This window comes from Emydura macquarii, unplaced genomic scaffold (genome assembly GCF_026122565.2).
Source record: "Emydura macquarii macquarii isolate MOO-44397 ecotype Brisbane River unplaced genomic scaffold, CSIRO-AGI_Emac_v2 contig_509, whole genome shotgun sequence".
Classification (NCBI taxonomy): Eukaryota; Metazoa; Chordata; order Testudines; family Chelidae; genus Emydura; species Emydura macquarii.
The window spans coordinates 135,555-156,697 of record NW_027130646.1 but is presented as its reverse complement, the minus strand read 5'-3'; the positions used below and the strand labels follow the sequence as shown (position 1 = coordinate 156,697).

General features: G+C 60.9%; 2 protein-coding genes across 10 annotated transcripts in view; one reads left to right on the top strand and one right to left on the bottom strand.

The window, feature by feature from the left end:
* NUMA1 (nuclear mitotic apparatus protein 1) overlaps positions 1 to 16,433 on the top strand; it is a 63,000-nt gene extending 46,567 nt beyond the window's left edge. For 2 of the 9 annotated variants that reach the window (XM_067539066.1, XM_067539067.1), the window contains exons 15-27: positions 531 to 572; positions 3,202 to 3,270; positions 3,898 to 4,008; positions 4,108 to 4,326; positions 5,324 to 5,481; positions 5,750 to 5,999; positions 6,616 to 6,892; positions 7,245 to 7,381; positions 11,707 to 11,928; positions 12,655 to 12,762; positions 13,004 to 13,177; positions 13,709 to 13,860; positions 14,448 to 16,433. In XM_067539066.1, coding sequence (XP_067395167.1) covers positions 531 to 572; positions 3,202 to 3,270; positions 3,898 to 4,008; positions 4,108 to 4,326; positions 5,324 to 5,481; positions 5,750 to 5,999; positions 6,616 to 6,892; positions 7,245 to 7,381; positions 11,707 to 11,928; positions 12,655 to 12,762; positions 13,004 to 13,177; positions 13,709 to 13,852 — 1,911 coding nt within the window. In that variant the 3' untranslated portion in view covers positions 13,853 to 13,860; positions 14,448 to 16,433. The remainder of the gene's footprint in view (positions 1 to 530; positions 573 to 3,201; positions 3,271 to 3,897; positions 4,009 to 4,107; positions 4,327 to 5,323; positions 5,482 to 5,749; positions 6,000 to 6,615; positions 6,893 to 7,244; positions 7,382 to 11,706; positions 11,929 to 12,654; positions 12,763 to 13,003; positions 13,178 to 13,708; positions 13,861 to 14,447) is intronic. The other 7 variants (XM_067539073.1, XM_067539068.1, XM_067539072.1 and 4 more) reach the window with 7 other exon arrangements.
* Positions 16,434 to 17,010: 577 nt separating this feature from the next.
* On the bottom strand, positions 17,011 to 20,588 carry IL18BP (interleukin 18 binding protein). The gene is made up of 6 exons (XM_067539048.1): positions 20,564 to 20,588; positions 20,216 to 20,284; positions 19,420 to 19,485; positions 18,645 to 18,774; positions 18,219 to 18,443; positions 17,011 to 17,816 (listed from the first exon to the last, which is right to left on the bottom strand). Exons 1-6 carry the CDS (start codon positions 20,586 to 20,588, stop codon positions 17,798 to 17,800), a joined length of 534 nt encoding a protein of 177 aa, XP_067395149.1. The 3' UTR covers positions 17,011 to 17,797.
* Positions 20,589 to 21,143: the final 555 nt, after the last annotated feature.

The window sequence follows — 21,143 nt, the reverse complement described above, 5'->3', positions numbered from 1 at the left end:
ACTCCTGCTGGGGAAATCCTGGGCTAATTCCACTGCACATTCAGCTCGGCTGGTGACGCCGGCCTGGAAAGCAGCATCTCTGCTCACGAGAGTTAATCTGTCCCTGCTGCTGGTCAGCTCTGCTGTGCAATAGCTTGAAGCACTCGTTAAGTTCCAGCTGGGCTAGTTGCACCTGGACGTGATTTCAGAGCAATGGGAACATTGATACAGCAAGGCAGTTCACCAAGATCACAGAGCGTCTGGTCCCCATCCTCTGATCCATAGGGGCCAGAAGGGCTGTTGAGAAGATCTAGGCTGATCCAGGCTGTGGGATCTGGAGAGAGAACAGACTGTCACCCCTCCTGAGCCCTGGGGCCCAAACATCCCTTTGCCATAGCACCCACCAGACACCAAGGAGATGGGCGCAGTGTAAATCCCTCCCTGGATCCTCGTTGCAAAGCCGTAGCAGGGATGGTCTTTGCCATAGGCAGCTTGTTTCTGGTGTGCGTGGTGTATTCACTTGTGCCTTCATTGCTCGTCCCTTCACACAGGTGGAGCAGCTAGAGGTAGTTCAGAAACAACAAGCTAAGCAGGTAACGCATGCGAAGTGCTGGCTGCTTAAACGGTGACCGTGCATGACTAGCTGCTGCCGCTTCCCATCACAGCTGCTGTCTCCTGTTAACTGTTTGCAGTGGGGACTCTGGGCGTTCCCAGCGAACGAGCCGGGAAGCTGGTTTGCTCCACTGGGCTGCACGTTCACCTCTGTGGGGGTAGGACGCAGGCCGTGAAGTCTCTCACCAAAACCTACCAACTCCCATGTAGCTGCCTCAAATGCTGCGTGAAACGGCACTGTGCACAGGTCAGCGTGTCTTCCGTTCTCTCCCCCCGCCCCAGGAGCAGCCACGGTGTGCGCTGCGATCTTAATAGAGCAGGAGGGCCTCTGAGCAGTGTTCTCCCCCACAGCAACCCTCTAAGGGACAGATAGTGCAAGGAGTACTGGGAACCTCCGTGTCCTGCTGCGGCTGCTCCCTTCTGAAGACCGAGCATCAGCTCTGGTGCCCCGATCCCTTTCTGGTGTCCCAAGCAATGAGCCGAAGTCGTGCCTACAGCTGAGAGGTCACCCCAGCCTGGATACTACACTTACAGTGGATCCAAACTGTGTGTCAGGCAGTGACTGGAGGTGGGGCTCTCTAAGGGAGCATCTTAGCGCACATCTGCTCCGAAAAGTGACTAAAAACGCCCTTCCTGCTCTCTAGATCTGTCCCCGTGTGCAGCGTCAGAGACACTGATTACCTCTGCAGAGCAGCACGCCGCAGAGTTGTTACTGAGTCCTAGGCCCACGGAGGGCAGAGGTGTAACTCGGGGCAGAGCGGTTAGTACGGGTGCTGATGTCTGAGCAGCGTGGCCCTCCCAGCCCGAGGCGGGGTGCAGCACTGGCGTGTAGGAAAGAACCTCTTGGTTTATAAATTGAACAGGTGTGACTTGGAGTCAGTGGACTTGGAGAGACAAACATGGAGCCCCTCCCACGGTGTCCTGTTGGTCACGTTTCAGGGTAGAATTGTACCCCCAGCCCTGCAAGTCTTACTCAGGCGCTTCCACGCGGCGTGCGAAGGAAGTGCATGGCCACGGGGTGTCTGTTTCATAGAGGAGGGTCTCTGGCTGCTGGAAGGCTGGGCCGGGTCTGGATCCTCGCACTGCTCTGCTCCTCTTGCTGTTGGGCCGTGCACCCTCCCCTGCTAAGAAGCCGCAGGCTGGGAGAACCAGTCCTACGTGTCCCAGGGGGCCGCTTCTTGTAGAATGCAGTGGGCAGGTGTGCTCATCCCAAGAGTTAAAAAGGACCCAGCATTCACGCTGATTTACAGACGGTAATAGCCCCAGATGCTGGGCTCCCAGTCTTGGGGTCACGCAAGCTATCTTGACATTTATGCCAAGTCTTAGCCTCTTCAGCCCGATCCTGACTTGGGATCGATCTCTCACTATGGTGCTGTGCAAATCAGATGCAGCTTTCCTCCAATCCCAGAACCGTGGAGGACATGCCCGGGGGCTTGTGCCTGTCGGTGATAATCCAGAAGACAGCAGAAAAAGCCCCATTGATTTTTGGTTTAAGACAAATGCAAGGAGGAGAACTCTTGGATTCCAAGGCCAGAGGGGACTATTGAGATCATCCAGTCTGACCTCCTGTGTAACACAGGCCAGAGACCTGCCCCACAGGACTTCCTAGAGTAGATCTCTCAGAAACACATTCAAGTGTTGATCTTGATTTAAAAATGGTCAATGATGGAGACTCCACTTGGTAAATGATTCCAGTGGTTAAAATTGCCCTGCATCATCTCGTCATGTTGGTGCTGGGAAGGCAAACAGTTGGTCATGGAGACAAGTGCTGGAGCTGAGAGCTGCAGGGGGAGCTCTGGGGGGCCATTGTCTGTGGGTTTTTTTTCTTGCATCTAACACCTTCATTCCTTGCACTGGTTTCTCGTACCCCTAATCCTCTTGGCTTAAGGGACCTAGCTTGCTTCTAGCACGTAGCTGCTCTCCTGCATGTGCCAAGCAAACCCTTCTTCCGTGGAAGAGGAACTTAAGCCAGTTGGGAGCTGTCTGCTTGTAGAAGCCACTAACCAGTCCCAGACTCTGTGTGGTGCGGCGCCGGGGTTGCTTTGGCTGTGCTGCGACGTGTCCGAGTTGGGTGTTGAGGGTGGTTACACGGTCTCTTCTGGGAAAAGGGTGGGAATGTGCGTCTGTAAAGGAGTTGGGAGGTGGGGTCTGGGACTCAGAGGGCATTCCTCCAGGTGGGATTTGTTGAAGGAACGTGTCCGCCCATGGTCAATGCTGAACGTGTCTTGGAACGCTGGGTAAGGCCCTGGAGCTGCCCCACAGCTGCTGTTCTGTGACAGGAGATTTGGGGGGTGGGTCAGGACTAAGGAATAGAGGTGATGGCACTAGCCAGACCCTCTGCTTTTCTCCTCTTTTGAGATCTGGTGGGACGTTGGATCTCTTCGTTAAGCTCCCATAACGAGAGGGTTTCGTTGCTACCGTGAGGTGCGTTGGAATCTGCTTTCCCCAGACACAAAGGCCCAGCTGTCTGGAGGCCCTACAGTTCATGGGCTTGTGGGAAACACACTGGCGCACTGTGGCAAGGCGGGGAATCCTGGGCATCCTAAGGGGTGGTGCTGCTTTTAGAGGAAAGGCACCAAGCGGCTGGTGTAACCCCCTGTTCCCTCCTAGGTGGAGGAGCTGAATAAAAAGCTGGCCCAGAATGAAAAAGCCACCCGATCCCAGCAGGAGAATGTGAAGGTAATGCGGCGTGGGTGGGAGGAGGTCTGCATGTCCAGAGCAGTGTTCAATCTTGGGGACCAAACTGCCCGACTCCAGGCCCCATTGGTGGCTTGCCGGGGCCCACAGGGCTGTACTTGTGTATAATAGAGGGGGGGTGGCCAAGGACCACTCGAGTGCAACGCCTGCAATGTGCCGTCAAGCTGACCAGAGGGCCGCTCCGCTGCATGTGGAATACATGAGACCTGTGTTCTGTGGGCTGCCACTCATAAGACAGGTGAGGGCAGGGAGATGCGCGGGAGAGCTCTCGGAGCCTTGTTTCGGCCATATCTGCCCTGTAAAAATTCACTGCCGTGGCAGCCGGTCTTCCAAGGGGAGGAACTTGAGTGCCAGTGGGCAGCCCCTGCTGTCGGCCTTCTCCTCTGCAAGTGCACGAAGGCTGACTGGGACTTTGGGTTGTGCTGCTGGTGCACGGAGTCCCCTCGGTATCCCCTCCAGGAAGCAGCGGTCGCCCGCTCTTCGGAAGCATGGCCAAAGAGCGTCTCCATAATGCAGGTGGAGGCAATGCTATGCCCTTCGTGGGGGGGACTGAGACGCAGTTGGGCTCCATTAAACTCTTGCTCTTCCCACCTCCCTCTGGCTCTGCAGGTGCAGGAAGGGGAGCTGCAGGCAGAGGCTAATCGCCAGCAGGTGAAGATATCTGAGCTGCAAGAGCAGCTGGCCCTGAAAGAGCAGGCGGCAGAACACTATAAAACTCAGGTGTGGACAGCTAACTCCCTCCGTAGGGGCCCGTCGTCATTTCCCGTGGGCACTGGAATGCGGCGGTTGCTTGACTGTTTCCTCTCTCCCCCTCCCCAGATGGAGAAGGCAAAAGCTTTCTATGACGCGAAGAAGCAGCAGAACCAAGAGCTGGCAGAGAAGCTGACGGGGATGGAGCAGCTGCAGAAGGAGAACGCCGCGCTCAAGGCTGAGTCGGAGCGGCTGGCCAGGGAGCTGCAGCAATCCATCCTGCAGGCCAAGGAGTCGGAGCAAAGCTGCAGGAACCTGACCAGCCAGGTCCGCAGCTTGGAGACACAGGTACGGGGGAGGGTGGCCTTCAGAGATCGGGCTCCCTTCAGTCCACCCTTACAAGCCTCCCAGTGTAGGAAGGTGGGATGCAGATCTGGAGCCCATCCACCTGGGTGGGGAGCGTGGGGTGTGGTACTTCCTGCTGCCCTACAGAACGAGCGGGGAGCAAATACGCTCTGTACCCGAGGCGTGATCTCAGCAGAGAGCCGGGGTTTTGACGGCGATGGAGTGTTTAGTTGGGACGCTGTGGATGTCCAGCCTCCGTCTTCACCCGTCTTCTCAAGCAACAGCTACCTCCCGCACTCCGACAGGAGACCCTTTGTGTGGCAGCGCTATTCCAGCCATCGGTTCAGGGGCGTCTTCATCCGGGAGCACTCAGCTGGCCCAGTTAATGTGGCTGAGGGCAGGGAGGTGATAGCAAGCCGCGCCAGGCTGATGGAGGGCCGTTGGCGGTGGAACCTGCTGCTGCCCGAGGCAGGGCGCGGCGTTCACACGAGAACCTGGGCGCACAGCTGGAGAACGGGACACCCTCCAGTGCACTTAGCCCGTCCGAGCACGTCACAAACTAGCGAATTAGGCCTCATGACAGGGTGGAAAGACCTAGAGGAGAAGCGACGTCCCCGAGGTAACCCAGTGGGTCTGGCTGAGCTGGGAATGGAACCCACCTCCCTTGAACCCCAGCCCTTTGCCTTCAACAAGATCCTCCTTCCCCCGTCAGTTGAGTTGGGTTGTGTTCCCCAAGGTTTCCTGCAACGTCTCCTGAGTCCTTTCCTGGAGCAGAGAGGTACCGGCTAGCGGTAGCGGTGCTGGGCTGCCCTCGGGGACTCACGCCCCGGGTGGTTAAACCCAGCTGCTCCTGCTCCCCTGTTGCCTGGGGGTTTAGGCCCCTCAGGTGGGGAGGTGGGTTTCTGTTGCATGTCCGCTCCGGCTCTCTTGGCCTGCCCTCCGTTCCCCACTTCTCCCGTGCCCTGCAGCCCTGCCACTCAGTCCCATTCCTCCCCACCAGGTGGAGTTTGCAGATCGCCAGTTACGGGAGCGAGACAAGTTCCAGGTGGCTACGGATACGCTGAAGAGCCGGGAGACCTTCCGTCAGAACCCGGCCAACGTCAGCACGGACAGCCTGGATCTGAGCAGCGACGAGACGCTGCCGCTCAACTCCACCAGGTACCCCCTCCTCCTCACCCAGGGCAGCGGAGAGCAGCTGGGCCCCGGCTCTGAAGTCCCCAGGGCCTCCAGTGGGGGAAGGGAGTTAGAGGCCATGTCCTTCAGCTGGGGACGCGTCCTGCCCTGCTCTGCACGTTCAATTCCCAGGCCAGCGTTTCTCTGCCACCCCCAGTAAATGCAGGTCAGGTGTCCGTGCCTAGCTTGCGCTCGGCTGTCTGGAGCAGACGGCACCGTGTGTCTCACTGCATTTGCCTTTGCCCCGTCTCAGCAGGAAGCTTGGCCGATCCCAGTCAGAAAGCTTGGCCATGCCGGGCAGTGTGGAATCGCGCACATCCCAGCGGCTGCCTCGAAAAGTTGAGTCTCTGGAGAGCCTTTATTTCACCCCCATCCCCAGCCGCACACAGTCCAAACTGGAGAGCAGCATCAGCTCACTGGGCGACCTGTCGATGGACTCGGGCTGCAAGACCCGTTCAGCTCGCCGGCGCACCACACAGATCATCGACATCACCATGACTAAAGTAACCCCAGCTCCTTGGTGGGGGGGGTCAGGGTCCTCCGAGCCCGGTGGAGCGAGGGCTCAGGGCCGCGCTGGTGACAGGTGCATCTGAAGATGCTCTGCTTCCTCACGCCCTGTGCTCTTCCAGCTAGCGACACTAGGGCATTTTCTGTGTCCGGTCAGAGTGGAGGCAGGGACATCAGCTGAGGCAGGGGGCCCCTGGTGTGTTGGCGTGGGAGCTCTTCAGACCTCGTGGATCCAGAGGCCAGTCCAGACGTTGGGCCAGCATCCCTCCCAGGCTTGGATAAGTCCAGCCCTGAGCTGCTCTTGGCTTCATTGCAGAGGGGGCTTTTGAGTCATGGCCCCGTGATCGGCCGCAGAGGAGCCGTCTACGTTGGCTTCCCTTGCACTGAGCGGAGGGGTGGGGTGGTTTGTCTGTTCCTCTCCCCCACGCCACTCCGGTCTGTCACGTGCTCACCTCAGGCCCAGAGGCAGAACCTCCCGCTGCGGAGCCCATGGCAGGCCCATGCGGCGGGACTGATATCGGTGTCGTGAGCTTTGCCCGCTCCCATTTCAGTGGCTCTGCTTCTGGGGGGGGGCTTGAGGAGGCTGATCTGCCTTGTGTCCTAACCCCTCAGAAACAGGCCGAGGCAGAGGACCCGAACAGCGCCAGCACGTCCTTCTACAGCGTGCCGTCGGCGCAGGCTCGCCAGAACCCCACCAGGAGCAGGCTGCGCTCTGCCACCTCCACCCGCTCGCTTGCCAGCTGCCGCTCTCAGGAATCCCTCGCTGAGGTGGGAGCCGCCTCCCTCGAGGAGACGCCGGGCAACCCTGCCCTGCTGAACCTGCCCGGCTACCGGCCTGCCACCCGCAGCTCCTTGAGGCGCTCTCAGGCGGGGAGCAGCGCCAGCCTCAGTGAGTTCGTGGTCAGGGGATGGGACGTGGGGTTAATGCAGTGAATGCGCCAGGTGTCCTTGCTCTTGGCTACGTAGCATGTCTGTCCGTGTGGGCCTCTGCTTGGGGGAGTCTAGTCTGGAAGGGGTACAGCCGGGGAGCAGTGCTGGGTCTAGGGCTGCAGGGCAGAATCGGGGCACCCCAGGAGAGCTGGCTGTGGCAGGCTGTCCTTGTCTGTGTGCGATTGGGCTCTCCCGGCTGGGACGTTCCTGGATTGCAGCGTGGCCCGGCTGGTGTCTCCCAGGGCTGCTGTGGGGTCTTTCAGCTCAGAGGCACTAATGCTCCCACCTCTTCCGCCTGCCCTGGTTTTTAGGCCGCGGCAGCTTCTATCTGAGCACCTGTCAAGATGAACCGGATCAGCTGGACGACTGGAACCGCATTGCCGAGCTGCAGCAGCGCAACAGGGTGTGTCCTCCACACCTGAAGACCTGCTACCCCTTGGAGTCTAGGGTAAGAGCTGGAGAGGAGGCAGCAAATCCTCTCCCACAAAAACGAACCCCTGATTTACCCACCCGAAGCTCCCTTCGCTCCGGGACAGACTCCCCTGGCTCACCCCGCTACAGTCGGCATGTGAGCGCCCCCGCCAGTGGCTCTCTCAGCAGTCTGGACTGCCTGCGGTCCGGGTAGAGCCTTTCCTGGAAGGCCCAGAGTGGTGCATCTCAAACAAAGCAGTGGGTGGGCGGGGGAGGATGGAGGGCCATGAAGTAGCAGAAATCTGCAGGAGGGAAGAGACCCCCCCCCCCCATGCCCTCCCGCCACCTCACAGATCAGGTTCTTGTACTTAATGCTGCCTTTCTTAGTCTCGGATGCTGGGACGAGCTCTTCCTTTGTTCAGCTGCTTCCTCTGGCTGGCGCTTGTGGCCTGCATCCGCGTCGGTTCAGTGCTCTTCGCCTCTCCTGTCATGGGCCCTTCGCGGTGCTGAGCACTGACCAGGCCATCCTCTCTCCCCGCTCTGGGGGTAGGTGGATGTTAGCCCATTGTCAGAGAGGCTCCTGGTTGGGGTTGCAGCCTGGGACTCAGGACACCTGGGTTCAATTCCAAACTCTGCTACTAACCCTGTGACCGTCCGTGCCACAGACCCACATCTGTGTAAGGGCGATGATGACCCTACGCCCAAGGTTTAGTGAGGATGGAGAAATCCGTGAGGGACCAGTGTTCAGATACCATGGTGATGGGCTCTTAGACGTTTCTAGATGTGACAGGAGGCAAGAGCTGTGAAGCGACTTGCGTGAGGCATCTAGGTCAGTGTTGGAGCAGGTATCTGAAACTCTGGCTCTCAGCCCTGTACTTGGACTACTAGCCACACCTTATCTCTAAGCCTGTCTCTGGGCTGCTGGATGTATCAGCAGTCTGAGCACCTGATACCTAGATCCGACTGGGGCAGCTGAGGCTAGGGTGGAGATTAGGTGTTGGGCCATGCCTAGATTATCTTTAAATGAATTCTTTGCTTCAGTTTTTAATGAGGAGCTTAGGGGCGGTGACAGGGCGGCTAATGGAAATGAAGATATGGAAGTAGAAATGACCACATCCAAGGTGGGAGTCAGACTCCAACAATTCAATGAGACCAAACGGAGGGGCCAGATAATCTCCAGCCAAGAATATGAAAGGAACTGGCACATAACATTGCAAGCTCCATACCAAGGATTTTTAATGAATCTGTAAACTTGGGGATAGTACCCTATAACTGGAGAATTGCTAATACAGTGCCTGTTGTTAAGAAAGGTGGGAAGGGATCTAGGAAAATACAGACCCATTTGTTTGACCTCAATTGTATGCAAGGTCTTGGAACAAATTTTGAAACAGCAGGTAGTTAGGAACATAGAGGTAAATGGTCATTGGGATAAAATACCTGGTTTTACAAAAGATAGATCATGCCAGACCAGCCTGATCTGAGGCACTTGGAAAAGAGAATAGTGATCAGGAGCAGTCAGCATGGCTTCACCAAGGGCAAGTCATGCCTGACCAACCTGATGGCCTTCTACGAAGAGGTGACTGACTCTGTGGATGTGAGGAAAGCAGTGGTTGTCATATACCTTGACTTTAGCAAAGCTTTTGATATGGTCTCCCACAGTATTCTTATCAGCAAGTTATAGAAGCATGGGTTGGATGAATGGACTATAAGGTGGATAGAAAGCTGGCTAGATTATCGGGCTCAACGGGTAGTGATCAATGGCTCAATGTCTAATTGGCAGCCGGTAGCAAGCAGGGTGTCCCAGGGGTCGGTCCTGAGGCCAGTTTTGTTCAACATCTTCATCAGTGATCTGGAGGATGGGGTGCATTGCACCCTCAGCAAGTTTGCAGATGACACTAAGCTGGGTGGGACTGGTAGATACGCTGAAAGGTAGGGATAGGATACAGAGTGACCTAGACAAATTGGAGGATTGGGCCAAAAGAAATCTGATGAGGTTCAACAAGGACAAGTGCAGAGTCCTGCACTTAGGACGGAAGAATCCCATGCACAGCTACAGACTGGGGACTGACGAGCTAGGCAGCAGTTCTGCAGAAAAGGACCTGGGGTTTCAGTGGATAAGAAGCTGGATATGAGTCAGCAGTGTGTCCTGGTTGTCAAGAAGGCTAACAGCATATTGGGCTGCATTAGTAGGAGCTTTGCCAGCAGATGGAGGGAAGTGATTATTCCCCTCTATTCGACACTGGTGAGGCCACATTTGGAATATTGTGTCCAGTTTTGGGGCCCCCACTACAGGAAGGAGGTGGACAATTGGAGAGAGTCCAGCGGAGGGCAATGAAAATGATGAGGGGGCTGGAGCACATGACTTACGAGGAGAAGCTGAGGGAACTGGGCTTGTTCAGTCTGCAGAAGAGAAGAATGAGGGGGGATTTGATAGCAGCCTTTAACTACCTGAAAGGGGTTCCAGGGAGGATGGAGCTAGGCTGTTCTCAGTGGCATTAGATGACAAAAGTAGGAGCAATGGTCTCAAGTTGCAGTGGGGGAAATTTATGTTGGATATTAGGAAAGCTTCTTCCCTAGGCGGGTGGTGAAGCCCTGGAATGGGTTACCTAGGGAGGTGGTGGATCCTCCATCCTTAGAGGTTTTTAAGCTGCGGCTTGACCAAGCCCTGGCTGGGATGGTTTAGCTGAGGTTTGTCCTGCTTTGAGCAGGGGATTGGACTAGACACCTCCTGAGGTCCCGTCCAACTCTAATATACTATGATTCTATGATTTCTTTCTTAAGAGAAGATAACTGATTTTTTTTTTTTTTTTTTTTAAGACAAGGGAAATGCAGTCGATCCAATCTACCTGGATTTCTGTTAGGCATTTGATACAGTTCTACATGGGAAATTATTCGTTAAATTGGAAAAGATGGGGATTCCTATGAGAATTGAAAGGTGGATAAGGAACTGGTTAAAGGGAGACTACAGCGGGTCACACTGAAAGGGGAACTGTCAGGCTAGAGGGAGGTTATTGGCAGAGTTCTGTAGGGATCCATCTTGAGACCAATCTGATTTAAGCTTTTATTCGTGACCTTGACACACAGAGCGGGAGTGCGCTAATACAATTTGCAGTTGACACAAAGGCGGGGCGTATTACCCGTGTGGAGGAGGACTGAATATCATACAAGATCTGGACAACCTTGAAAACTGGAGTAATAGAAATGGGATGAAATTTAATAGTGCCAAGTGCAAGGTCATGCCCTTCGGGACTAACAACAAAAATTTTTGCTATAAACTGACGACGTATCAGTTGGAAATGACAGAGGAAAAAAACCCTGGGTGTATTGGTTGATCACAGGATGGCCATGAGCCGCCAACGTGATGCGGCTGTGAAAAAGGCTAATGCAATCCTAGGATGCACCAGGCAGGGTATTTCCAGTTGAGATAGGGAAGTGTTATTGCCGTGATACAAGGAACTGATAAGACCTGATCTGGAATATTGTGTGCAGTTCTGGTCTCCCATGTATAAGAGAGATGAACTCAAAGTGGAACAGGCGCAGAGCAGGGCTGCTAGGATGATCCGCGGAATGGAAAACCTGCCCTGTTCTCTATAAATACATCAGAAGGATAAATACCAGGGCGGGAGAGGAGTTATTTAAGTTCAGCACCAGTGTGGGCACAGGAGCAAATGGATATAAACTGGCCATCAACAAATTTAGGCTCAAAATTAATTGAAGGTTTCTAACCCTTAGAAGAGTGACGTTCTGGAACGGTCTTCCAAGGCGAGCAGTGGGGACGAAAATCCTAGCTGGCTTCAAGACTGAGCTTAATAAGTTTATGGAGGGGATGGTGTGATGAGACTGCCTACAGTGGTGTGTAGCCGATCTGCGACTGCTAGTAGCAAAAATTCCCAGTGGCTGGAAATGGGGCAGGAGATGGGGAGAACTCCTGAGTTACTACAGAGAATTCTTTCCCGGCTGTCCAGCTGCTGGGTTTTGCGGACGTGCTCAGGGCTCAACTGATTGCCGTGTTTGGGATTGGGAAGGAATTTCCCCCAGGCAGATCGGCTGAGACCCTGGGGGTTTTTCGCCTTCTTCTGCAGCATGGGGTCACTGGTTTGAAGTAGTATAAGTGGTGGATTCTTTGTAACTTGACGTCTTTAAATCAAGATTGGAGGGTCTGTAACAGACTCCTAGCCTCTGGCTGAGGTACTGCGGTGGGTGGGTGGGTGAGGTTCTGTGGCCTGCCATGTGCTGGCGGTCAGGCTAGATGATCACGATGGTCCCTTCTGGCTTTCATGTCTGAGTCTGAGCTGCACGAGGGCGTGCTGGCACCGGGCAGCACTTCACCACCGTCTCCCGTCTGTGCCTGCGTTTCCCCAGCCCTCCCAGTCCCAGACCATCATCACGGACGAGGAGATGAAGACGGGCGACCCGAAGGAGACGCTGCGCCGGGCCAGCATGCAGCCCTCGCAGATCGAGAGCACAGGCGCCCGTCGCAGCATACTCGGCACCGGCTGGGCAGGCGGCATAGGAGGCATCACCACCCGGCGCCAGCGGAAGCGCAGCTCAGACGAATTTCACCAGGGCCCGGACACCCCGGAGGTGAGTACCGGGTTGAGTCCTGAGCGAGCCCAGGGGCCAACGCTGGCCCGTTGGGGATGGCGCCTCTTGAAGCTGCTTGTTTTCATGAGCCCTCAGCGCTGGATTGGGGAAGCTTGCGATGGGCTTGCCGTGGGAAGAGCTGGGGGGTTTCACCCCAGTTCCTGGGGGTCAGGAGTGCGTAACTGACAAGGCGCAGAGCACTCCCGTTCAGCCTGTGCTGCTGCCGCCCAGCGTAATGGCTCCTGCAGGGCTCCGAGCGGCTGATAGCGCCCTCTCCGAGCGTGCCCAAGCAAGTGGGGGCTCTGCTTTTGCACACGCCCATTTCCGCAGTCCCTCCTCCTCCCCCTCTCCCCCAAGCGCAGACTGAGCGGAGGGATCAGTCTAAGAGGGAAGTGGGGGGTGAGGGCGGGGGGCTGCTCTGGGGCGGGAATGCTCTGCCTGGGCAGGCTGCTAGAGACCTCTCTGGTCAGGAGGAAAAACAGATACCACCTGGGGCATGCCGCCCGTTCCCTGGGCCTGCTACCTGGCTGCCTTCACTCCGCCAGCACGGCGGGATCCTTCTCTTCCCCCTCCAGTCGCCTCCGCTGCCGTCGGCTCCCCGGGAGGACGGGGCGTATGCAGCATGCACATCACTGAAATAACGGGTGCTCTCTGCTGCCGCTGGGCCTGGGGGTGCTGGCTGGGGAGCGGCCAGCACGTGCCCCAGCTCTGCCTCTCTCCCTCCAGTCTAAGAAGCCAACCAGTTGCTTCCCACGGCCCCAGACCCCCCGAGAGCGGAACGAGGAGCGCAAGCGGGGGAGCAAAAAGGGCGAGCCCCAAGCAACCGGCAAGCAGGTGAGCATCCCAGGGCTAATGCAGAGCTGGCGATGTGGCTGAGATGCACTGGTTATCCAGGTGGGTTCGGGGGCAGGATTGGGGGCATCGCTGGAGCTGAGGGGCTGACGCAGCATGCACTGTTCCACGGTCCAGCCAGCCTTCAATCCTCCACTGAGCCCATCTAGTAGCCAGAGTGAAGAGCGGCTCCAGCCGCGTGGAGAACCCCAGCCCTCCCTGACCCGGCTTTCTCTCCCTGCAGCCCGACAGGCGCCAGTCCATGGCCTTCAGCATCCTGAACACTCCCAAGAAGCTGGGCAGCAGCCTCCTGCGCCGGGGCACCAACCGGAAAACCACTCCCAAAGCCTCGCCGCGTGGCAGCACTCGGCGCTCCCCCAGGATAGCCACGGCCAAATCGCCCAAGGGGAAGGGCAAGGTATGGAGCAGGGCAGCTCGCCCTGGCCGAGGACCAGCGCTGTGCTGTTCGTCCTCGTCGGCCGGCCGTAGCTCACGGCTGGAGGGAACCATTCGATCTAGTCTGATCTGCATGTCCCAGGCCAGAGCGCTTCACCCGCTATTGAGTCCCCCCCGTTAGAGCCAAGCTGGGGTTGTGCAGAACCCAGATCGCCGCCGGCTCCTGTGGGAGTTAACTGAGGCCCAGCCCTGCCGAGAGGGGCAGTTGGAGCTGTATCAGATCCCCCCGCTGGGCAGGAGGCAGCTGTACGGGTGCTGCTCTCTGGCTCCGATCCAAAGCCACTGCAGGAATCCCAGAGCTGAGAGCTGCAGGCTGAGCCGTCCATCCCCGGGAGGTGACAGCGCCTGAATGCTGACCGGGGAGCGAGCGGGCTTGGCTTTCCCTTCATAGACGAGGAGGCAGCAGCCTACCGTGGGCTAGCAGGGTGCGGGGCTGGGCTAGCAAACTGCCAGGAAATGGCTGGCTGAACAGCCCCCCTTCTGCTGCAACCAGAGTCGTGTGGCCTTTAACAGACCTTCGCACCTGGCCCAGACTGGTCCCTGGACAAGGCAGCAAAGCCGCCCGTCTCCCCGCGTGTTGGACCGCCGCAGGACGCCCAGGCCAGGCCAGCGGTGCCGTGAGGGGCCGGGCTGCTGATTGTCACTGTGGGCAGCACGGTTTCTAGGGGACCTAGTGGTCACTCCCTCCCCCCCGCAACACACGAGTCTGGCTGGTGTGCGGGGGACGCGTGGGGGCCCTGCCCTTGGTGCACCACCCTCCCTTGCCAAACTTTCACTGGGGGCTGTGGTGACACTGGGATGCCCACAGACCCCTGGACCTCTTCTTCCCAGCCTGCCCTGCAGCAAAACCAGTCTGTGGCTGGGGGTGCGGGCCGTGGGGGGGGCCTGTGCATGGATCCCTCTGCCTGGGGCTCCTGGGCGGGAGAGATTGACCCCTCCTGGTTTTACCTTTACCCTGGCTCCTCCTGGCAGAGAAGACTTTGGCTGGTGAACATTCAGGCCCATGTCCCAGGCTGCCTTTTACGCACGGCCATGCCTGGGGTTAGAGCACCCCTTCAATGCATCTTTGCAGGCGCACGCCTGCTCTTTGGCCTTTGCTGTCCCTCCCGAAGGCCGCACCCACTGGCCCGCCGTCGCTCCAGCCCCCTGGCTGGCGTCAGCGTGGGCCCTGGAGTGGTCCCCCCCCCCCCCCCGGCAAGGCCGAGACTAACTGGATTGCGTGTTCTCCGCAGGCCAGTCGCAAGTCACCCAAGGACATGAAATTCTAACTCTCTCCTGGCTGAGACCCCCCCCCTGCGCGGGTCTGCCGGGGCCGAAGCCATCCCGAAGGCTCCATCGTGCTGCAAGCGGCTCCATCAGCGACCTCGGATCAAGCTTTTGCCTTTTCTCCCCCTCCCTGCTCTGAAGCCATCGGTGTGTTTCCCCCGAGACCCCGTGCCCCGGGGCAGAGCTGAGCGGCGAAGCTGGTCCCTGAATGCTAGGGAGCGCGCCAGGGACCGAACCCGCTGGCTGGCGACGCTGGCCATGGAGGAGCTCTTCCGCGCGGCCCCAGCTAGGGCAGGACATCCGGGCGCTTCCCTGCGTGTGGTGAGCTGGCCGGGGAGGCGGTCCCGGAGAGAGGAGAGCTGCCCTGGGTGCCCCTTCAGCCAGGCAGGTAGCCACGCTCTCAGCACGGCCTGCGGGGAGCGACCCCACCTCTTCCGATGCGAGGTGCGTGCTGTCTGCCGAGCACCCGCTGGGGGGAGTGCAGCATCCCCTTCCCGTCTCCCTGGGAGAGGCGCCGGCCCCTCTTCAGTGCCAATCTCCTTCACCCCCACGGCTGGCTTCTCCTGGCTTCTCTTCCCCCCACCCCGCCTCCGGCAGAGCACAGGGGGGACCTCACGCAGCCCGTGGCGAGGGCTGACTCTGGACTTTCTCTGCCTACACTAAAGGAACTGCTTGGAGCAGGTGGATGATCTGCCAGGGCTTTTAATGGGATCTCTTGCGTAAAACTCTAGTTCGGGTTGGTCCCCGCAGGGGCTGCCTTCCTCCAACACTACCAGCTGCCGGGGAGGAAGGGGGGACCCGTCCCGTCGGCGGGGAATTCCTTCACTCTCATGATTGTGCTCTTCAGCGGTGACTGCTCAGCTTGTGCTTGGCTGGCAGCTTTCTGTAGGCCCTACATTGTACAGGGGAAGGGTTGCCGGGGTCCCTGGCACAGGGCTGGGGTGCGGGGGTGTCAGCGATGGGGACCCAGCGGCAGACCCAGCACCCCCTCGCTGTCTTGCTTCGCTGCGTGTGTCGTGCAGACAGCTGGGTCTCCACCGCGTCACCCCTCCGCCGTGGGAAACACAGCGGGGCTGGGCCGCTGAGCACGCGGGCTCTGAGGCAGCCACGCTCACAGCCCCGGGACTGACTGCCGGAGCCTAGGGCCGGCTCCCGTTGGGGGGGGCTGTAGTGATGCCACGGGTGCAGCCCAGCTGCCAGGGGACCCGGCTACGTGCAGCACGTCCAGCTGCTGGGCCACGAGCGTGGGAACGTGGGAACGTGACCCCCCTTCCCCCCCGAGCTGGATTTCCCTCACCCTGTGGAGACTCCCCCGTGTCCATCTCGAGGCAGGGCAAGGTTGGTTTAGACGTGACTCCCTGGGCAGCTCCCCCCCGAGGGAATGAACCGGGGCTCGCTTCCTGGCGCCCCGGCTGGCGGCTGCTCCCTCACTTTCACAGCAGCCGTGAACTGTCTCCGATCCTCTTTGCTGTAACTGTCCAGGGTGCAGCCCCTTCGCCAGGCCACGGGGGCGGTGGGGGGGTGGCCTGCACACGGGGGGACCCCGGCTAGCGCTCATCTAACGCTCATCCTTCCCCCCCCTGTGTCTAGATGGCAGCGACGTGTCATTTTAAAACCTTTCTACCTGTAAATAAACTGTATTTTTCTCCCGCCGGCTGTGCCCGAGGCCTCTTCTTTGTCTTGATCACGTTCCTGCCGCCGAGAGCTGAGCTGCCAGTGCCCTGGGCTCGTCCCGGAGACCCGGCAGGCAGCGGACGGACCCGGATAGAAGCGTCGGCTGCTGGAACCTGCAGGCAGCTTCACCAGCCCGGCGGAGGGCTGCCGTCTGTGGGTACGCACCGCCCTGGCCCCCAGCACCATTCACCGCGCGCTTCCCCCGCGAGGGTGAGCCTGCCTGATGCCCCCTAGGGGCTGGGGCCAGTCCCCCCCAGACTCTCAGGGGAGCTGTGGCCTAGGGTAGGTGAGGATGTGACCGAGATCCCCTGGGAAGCTGCTGGAGCAGGGCCCAGGGCTCAGCTCTGAGTCCCTGCCTGGGGGGGGTCTGACCCCTGAGTCCCCAGCTCGGTGCAGGTGCTGCCGGAGCGGAGGCGCTCGGGGTGGCAGACACAGCACAATGATCTGAGAGCCTGGCTCTCGGGGCGCAGGCGCCCCACCCCTGGTGACCCCTTCTGCTGGCATGTGGGGGGGCGGGCGGCGCATCCCGGTGACCTCTGCCCTCTGCTGTCATCCCCCGGACCTACTTCCTCTCCAGCCAGGGACCCACTCACAGCCCGACTCCCTCCTGGGGAGACCCGGCTCAGCTCCCAGCATTCCCAGGCCTGCGACCCGGGGCAAGTTATGGGCACCACCTCCCTGCCGGAGCCAGGCCTGCTGCTTCTCTCCCTTCCCCCAGCCCCTCCTTCCCTGGGGCTTCCCCTCGGGTCACTTCCTGCCCCACCTGATCCCCAACCCTCCCCCCCCCCCTCCCCACGCCCCTGGCTGCGCGGCGAGGAGACAGGCCTGCCCAGCACAGCGCGTTGGTGTCTTTTATTGAATAGAAACGGGGGCAGGGGGAGAAGTGACAGCCCAAAGCCAGCTGCTGCTGCTGCTCTGCCAGCCCCTCTGCCAGCCCCTCACCCCCCTGCTCCTGCCTGTCTTCCCCAGGCTGGGCCTCAGCCGCTGCTGCGCCCTGGGGGGCACGGAAGAGGCCGGGGACCCGGGCAGCAGCAGAGGGGACCCTGCACTCGCAGGCTGGGCTGCCAGCAGGTGCCAGCCTCTATCACCCCCTGGCACGAGCGGCTGCGGCCGAGGAAGGAGCCCTACTGCAGGGAGGGGGGGGTGCAAACCGGGGCCTTAACCCTGCCCATTGCCACTACCAGGGGCCAGACGAGCTGAGCCTCCTGGCGCTGGCGGGGCGGATGTAACAGCCCAGCCGAGGACTGGGCCTGAGCTGCCGCCTGCGCCTTCAGCCCCCTTTCGCCGGCAGCATCCAGCCCCCTGGCGCCGGGGGCAGCGGGGCTGTGGCGGGGGCGGGCTCCCCGTGCAGGCTGGACGGAGAGGGCAAAGTGAGGCCCTGCCCAGCGCAGAACGAGGCTGGAGCCTTGGAGAAGGGGGCGGTGGGGGCAGCTTGAGGCTGGTGTCCGTGGCGGGGGCAGTCTGGCTGGGGGGCCCCCCAGCTGCTGGGTGGAGGGGGGTGGCAGCATCGCCGCTGTGGCCGTGGGGGGAGCAGTGCTGCGGGCGAGGAGACAGGCTGGCACGGCCCTGCCGGCGTGGTGGAGCTGTGCAGCCGGGGGCCGGGATCGCTGCCTCTGCCCGGGCGGCGCCACGCTCCTGCCGCTCACTGGGTGCCCTCGGCCCTGCAGAAAGCCACGGGGGGGGTTAGTGCCCGCCGGGGCAGGTGTGGTGATTTCTCCACCCGGGACCAGGCCCCGGTGCCCCCCCCCCCAGCTCCCGCCAGGCCCCTCCCCTCTGGCCCGCGCCCCAGGGGTGCTTCCCTGCACCGGGAGCTAGCCCCTTGCTTCACCCCCCAACCCCTGCCATGCATTACGGCGGGGCTGGCAGCCAGCCCGGCTTAGCCACTCATGGTGATGGGCTGCTGGGCCCTGGATGCGGGCAGGGGCAGCTCACACCCCAGCTTGTGGGAAGTGCTGTACAGCTGAGAGGGGGCAGGGGGCAGGCCCATGGTAGCTCCATCCCCCCCCCCCCCCCCCGCAATGGGGCCTGTGTTGCCCCTCCCCCTAGCCGTAAAGGGCTCTCACCTATCCACGCAGGCGGTGCCCCGCGGGGTCCCCCTGTTCTCTCTTCTCTCCTGCTGGGGCTCCCCGCCCACGCCTGGCCTCTCCGGCTCCCAGCGCAGGGGGGCAGAGGCCAGCCCGGCCGGGTTCCTCGCCACGCAGGTGAAGGAGGTGCAGCGATCCCGCCAGGAGAAGGCCCTGAAGAGCAGCTCCCGCGTCAGCAGCACCCCGGTGCCGTTGGGCTGCTCCCTGTGGGGGGAGAGACGGGCCATGAGCTGCCGGCTGGCGTTGGCCTAAACGCCCGCTGGGGGCCTGGACTATGCCCCCCCCACCCTCGCTGCTCAGAGCCTGGCCCTGTGTGGGAGCTCCTGGGGGCAGGCTGCAGGAGCCAGGCCCCGGCCTGGAGGACATCCCGCTCCTCCCCGGCGCCCCGGCGGGGCATCTACTCACACGAAGTCCCCCTCGCGCACGGCCTGGCCCCGGTAGCGGTCCTCCACGAAGGAGCCGTTTGCCAGCCAGTAGAGGAGGCTCATGCCCGGGAAGGCGCTCTGCGCCTGGCAGCTCAGCTTCCAGCTTTCCCCTGCAGCAGGAGACACGCGAGGGCAAGCGTTGCTGGGGGCCGAGGCAGGGGCACCCCCCCTTCAGCCCCCTGGCTCTGGGGCCCCTGCCAGCCGTGGGCTGAGGGCAGCGCCTGTGTGGGGGACGGGGTCTGGAATCGGCCCTCCCCATCTGTAGCCAGAGTGGTGCTGGCCCCCTCCGCCCCCCAAGTCAAAGTGGGCCTGTGCTGCTGGCTGAGATCATCCCCACGGCGTGGGCCCCACGGCTGGGGGGGATGCCAGCCCTGCTCGGAGATCCCAGCGCCTACCCCCCTGCTCCAGCCTGTGGCCTCTCCTCTAGCTGGTGACCTGCTGGCCAGGCAGGGGCCTGGGTCACGGGCCGAGGGGCGGGTGAGTGCCGTGGGATGAGCCTGAATCCTGGCCTCTCCCCCCTGCACCCTGGGCAGGACCTGAGACCTACCTGCCTCCGGCACCTCACTGGCACAGCCAGGGCACGAGAGTGAGCGGGGCTGAGAGCCGGGCCGGGCGCAGGTCCCTCCAGCTCACTGAGGCATGACTGAAGCTGGGGCAGGCCGGGGGCAGGTGTGGGGCAAGCTCTCCTCCTCCCCGACCCCCCCCCCAAACGCCCAGGGGGGCAACGGTGTAGCTCAGGGGAGAGCATCAGTTACCCAGGGAGGGGCTTCTCACAGGTCTGAGCGGGGCGATGATCCTGGGCCGCAGGCTGGGAGCAGCACCTGAAAGCAGAAAGAGTTTGGTGAAAGGCAGTCGAGGGGGGATTTCAGGGGTGCAGATGGGCCCCTGGGTCGTGCACAGACAGCCCTGGCATCCCAGCTCCCCCGTGGGACGGCAGAGTCATTGCTACACTGAAGGGGAAACTGAGGCACAGAGCAGTCAGGTGAGCAGCTCGGTGGTGACAGGTTAAAGCTGGCAGAGGCAGCCAGGGAGCCCCACGGTCCAAGTTCCCAGCCAGGTCTCCTGCATGGGGCTGCCCTACACATTACAGGGATGTGCAGCAAGACCCGGTGCTTGGAAATGACGAACGTTGCTGGGCCCAGCAACGGGGCCACAACGGGGAGGGGGAGGAACGGAGGGGAAGACGACCCTTTCTATTACCGCCTGTGAGCGCCAGTCCCTCACTCGTTGGGGTGCTGGCAGGGCAGTTACTTTCGAGCTGTGGAACTCTCTGCTGCAGGAAATTAGGGACGGGCGGTCATCGATTTTTTTTTTAAGGCCCAAAGGGACGGTTTCTGCCCTCCTGCCTGCCCTGAGCCAGAGAACTCCCCCGGGGCTCCCTGCACTAGCCCCGCAATGCGTGGATCAACAGGGCAATGTCTGGATTAGCCTCCAGAGGGGTGGAGGCTCCAAAGGGGTTAGACAGCTCCACCAAACGCGCCCCACTGCAGGGGCTGAGACCAGCAGGGGGCTGGGGAGAGTCACGCCGGCTGTCTCCCCCACCCACCTTACCTGAACTCTGGAGCAGGATGCAGCCGCTGAGGAGGGCGAGGGGGAGCCAAGGTCCAGCGCGTCTCGGGCCTGGGGGGGCAGGAGAAGGCAGTGTTAGCTGGGGGGGGAGATGCTCAGAGCCACAGCGGCAAAGTCAGGCAATTAAGGAGCTGTTGGGGGGGGGGGGTTCTGTTCTGGGGACCCCCCCAAAGTCTCACATGGGGGGTCCCCAGAACGGAGCCACCCACAAATCAGCCTCAGTGGCAGGCTGACAAAAACAGCGGCTGTCAAAGGAAACAGGCCAGGTGCCCCCTTCCCCCCCCCCCGCCCCACCCTGCCTGAGTGTGAGCAGTGGGGTGGGGGGCTCACCGGGGGTCCTGCGGGCCGGGTCCATCCTGTGGGCTGGGCTGAGTCTGTCCTGGCCCAGGGTGGCTGGGCAGGGAGGATTTATAGTCCGTGCGTGGGAGGAAGGGGAAGCCCCAGCCCCAGGCGTGTGTGGGGAGGGATGGGGGGGCCATGAGTCACATGGGCGGGGGCGGGGGGCGAGCGCTTTGATCCTTTCCACAGCCAGCTATAGGACGCCTGGCAGCCAAGCCCCACTGGCCCTGTAGCTGGCCCCACAGGCTGCTGCCCCCGCCCCCCATCTCTGAGACCCTCTGAGACCCACTGCCTCAGCGCCGCTCCCCCCCCCAGCTGTGCACACACCTGCCGCCCCGAGACCCACAGTCCCCAGTTGCTGACCTCCCCCATGTGACCCCCCCACCTTCCTGAGACCCACCCTCAGCTGTTAAAACCCTGCCCCTGACCCCCAGCCCTGAGTCCCCCCAACTAGTGACACCCTTCCCCACGAGACCCATCCCCCAGTTACTGACCCCCCCACCCCACCCCCTTGGCTGCTGATCCCCCCCACCACCCCAAAAAACCTCCTAGGGCCAGGGGCTTTTACTAG

Coding starts and splice junctions, on each gene's coding strand:
- IL18BP (XM_067539048.1), bottom strand. CDS start 20,588: ATGGACCCGGCCCGCAGGACCCCCG. Junction 20,285..20,563: donor CCCGGCCCGCAGGACCCCCG/GTGAGCCCCCCA, acceptor CTGCCCCCCCAG/GCCCGAGACGCGCTGGACCT. Junction 18,444..18,644: donor GTGCGCGAGGGGGACTTCGT/GTGAGTAGATGC, acceptor CTCCCCCCACAG/GGAGCAGCCCAACGGCACCG.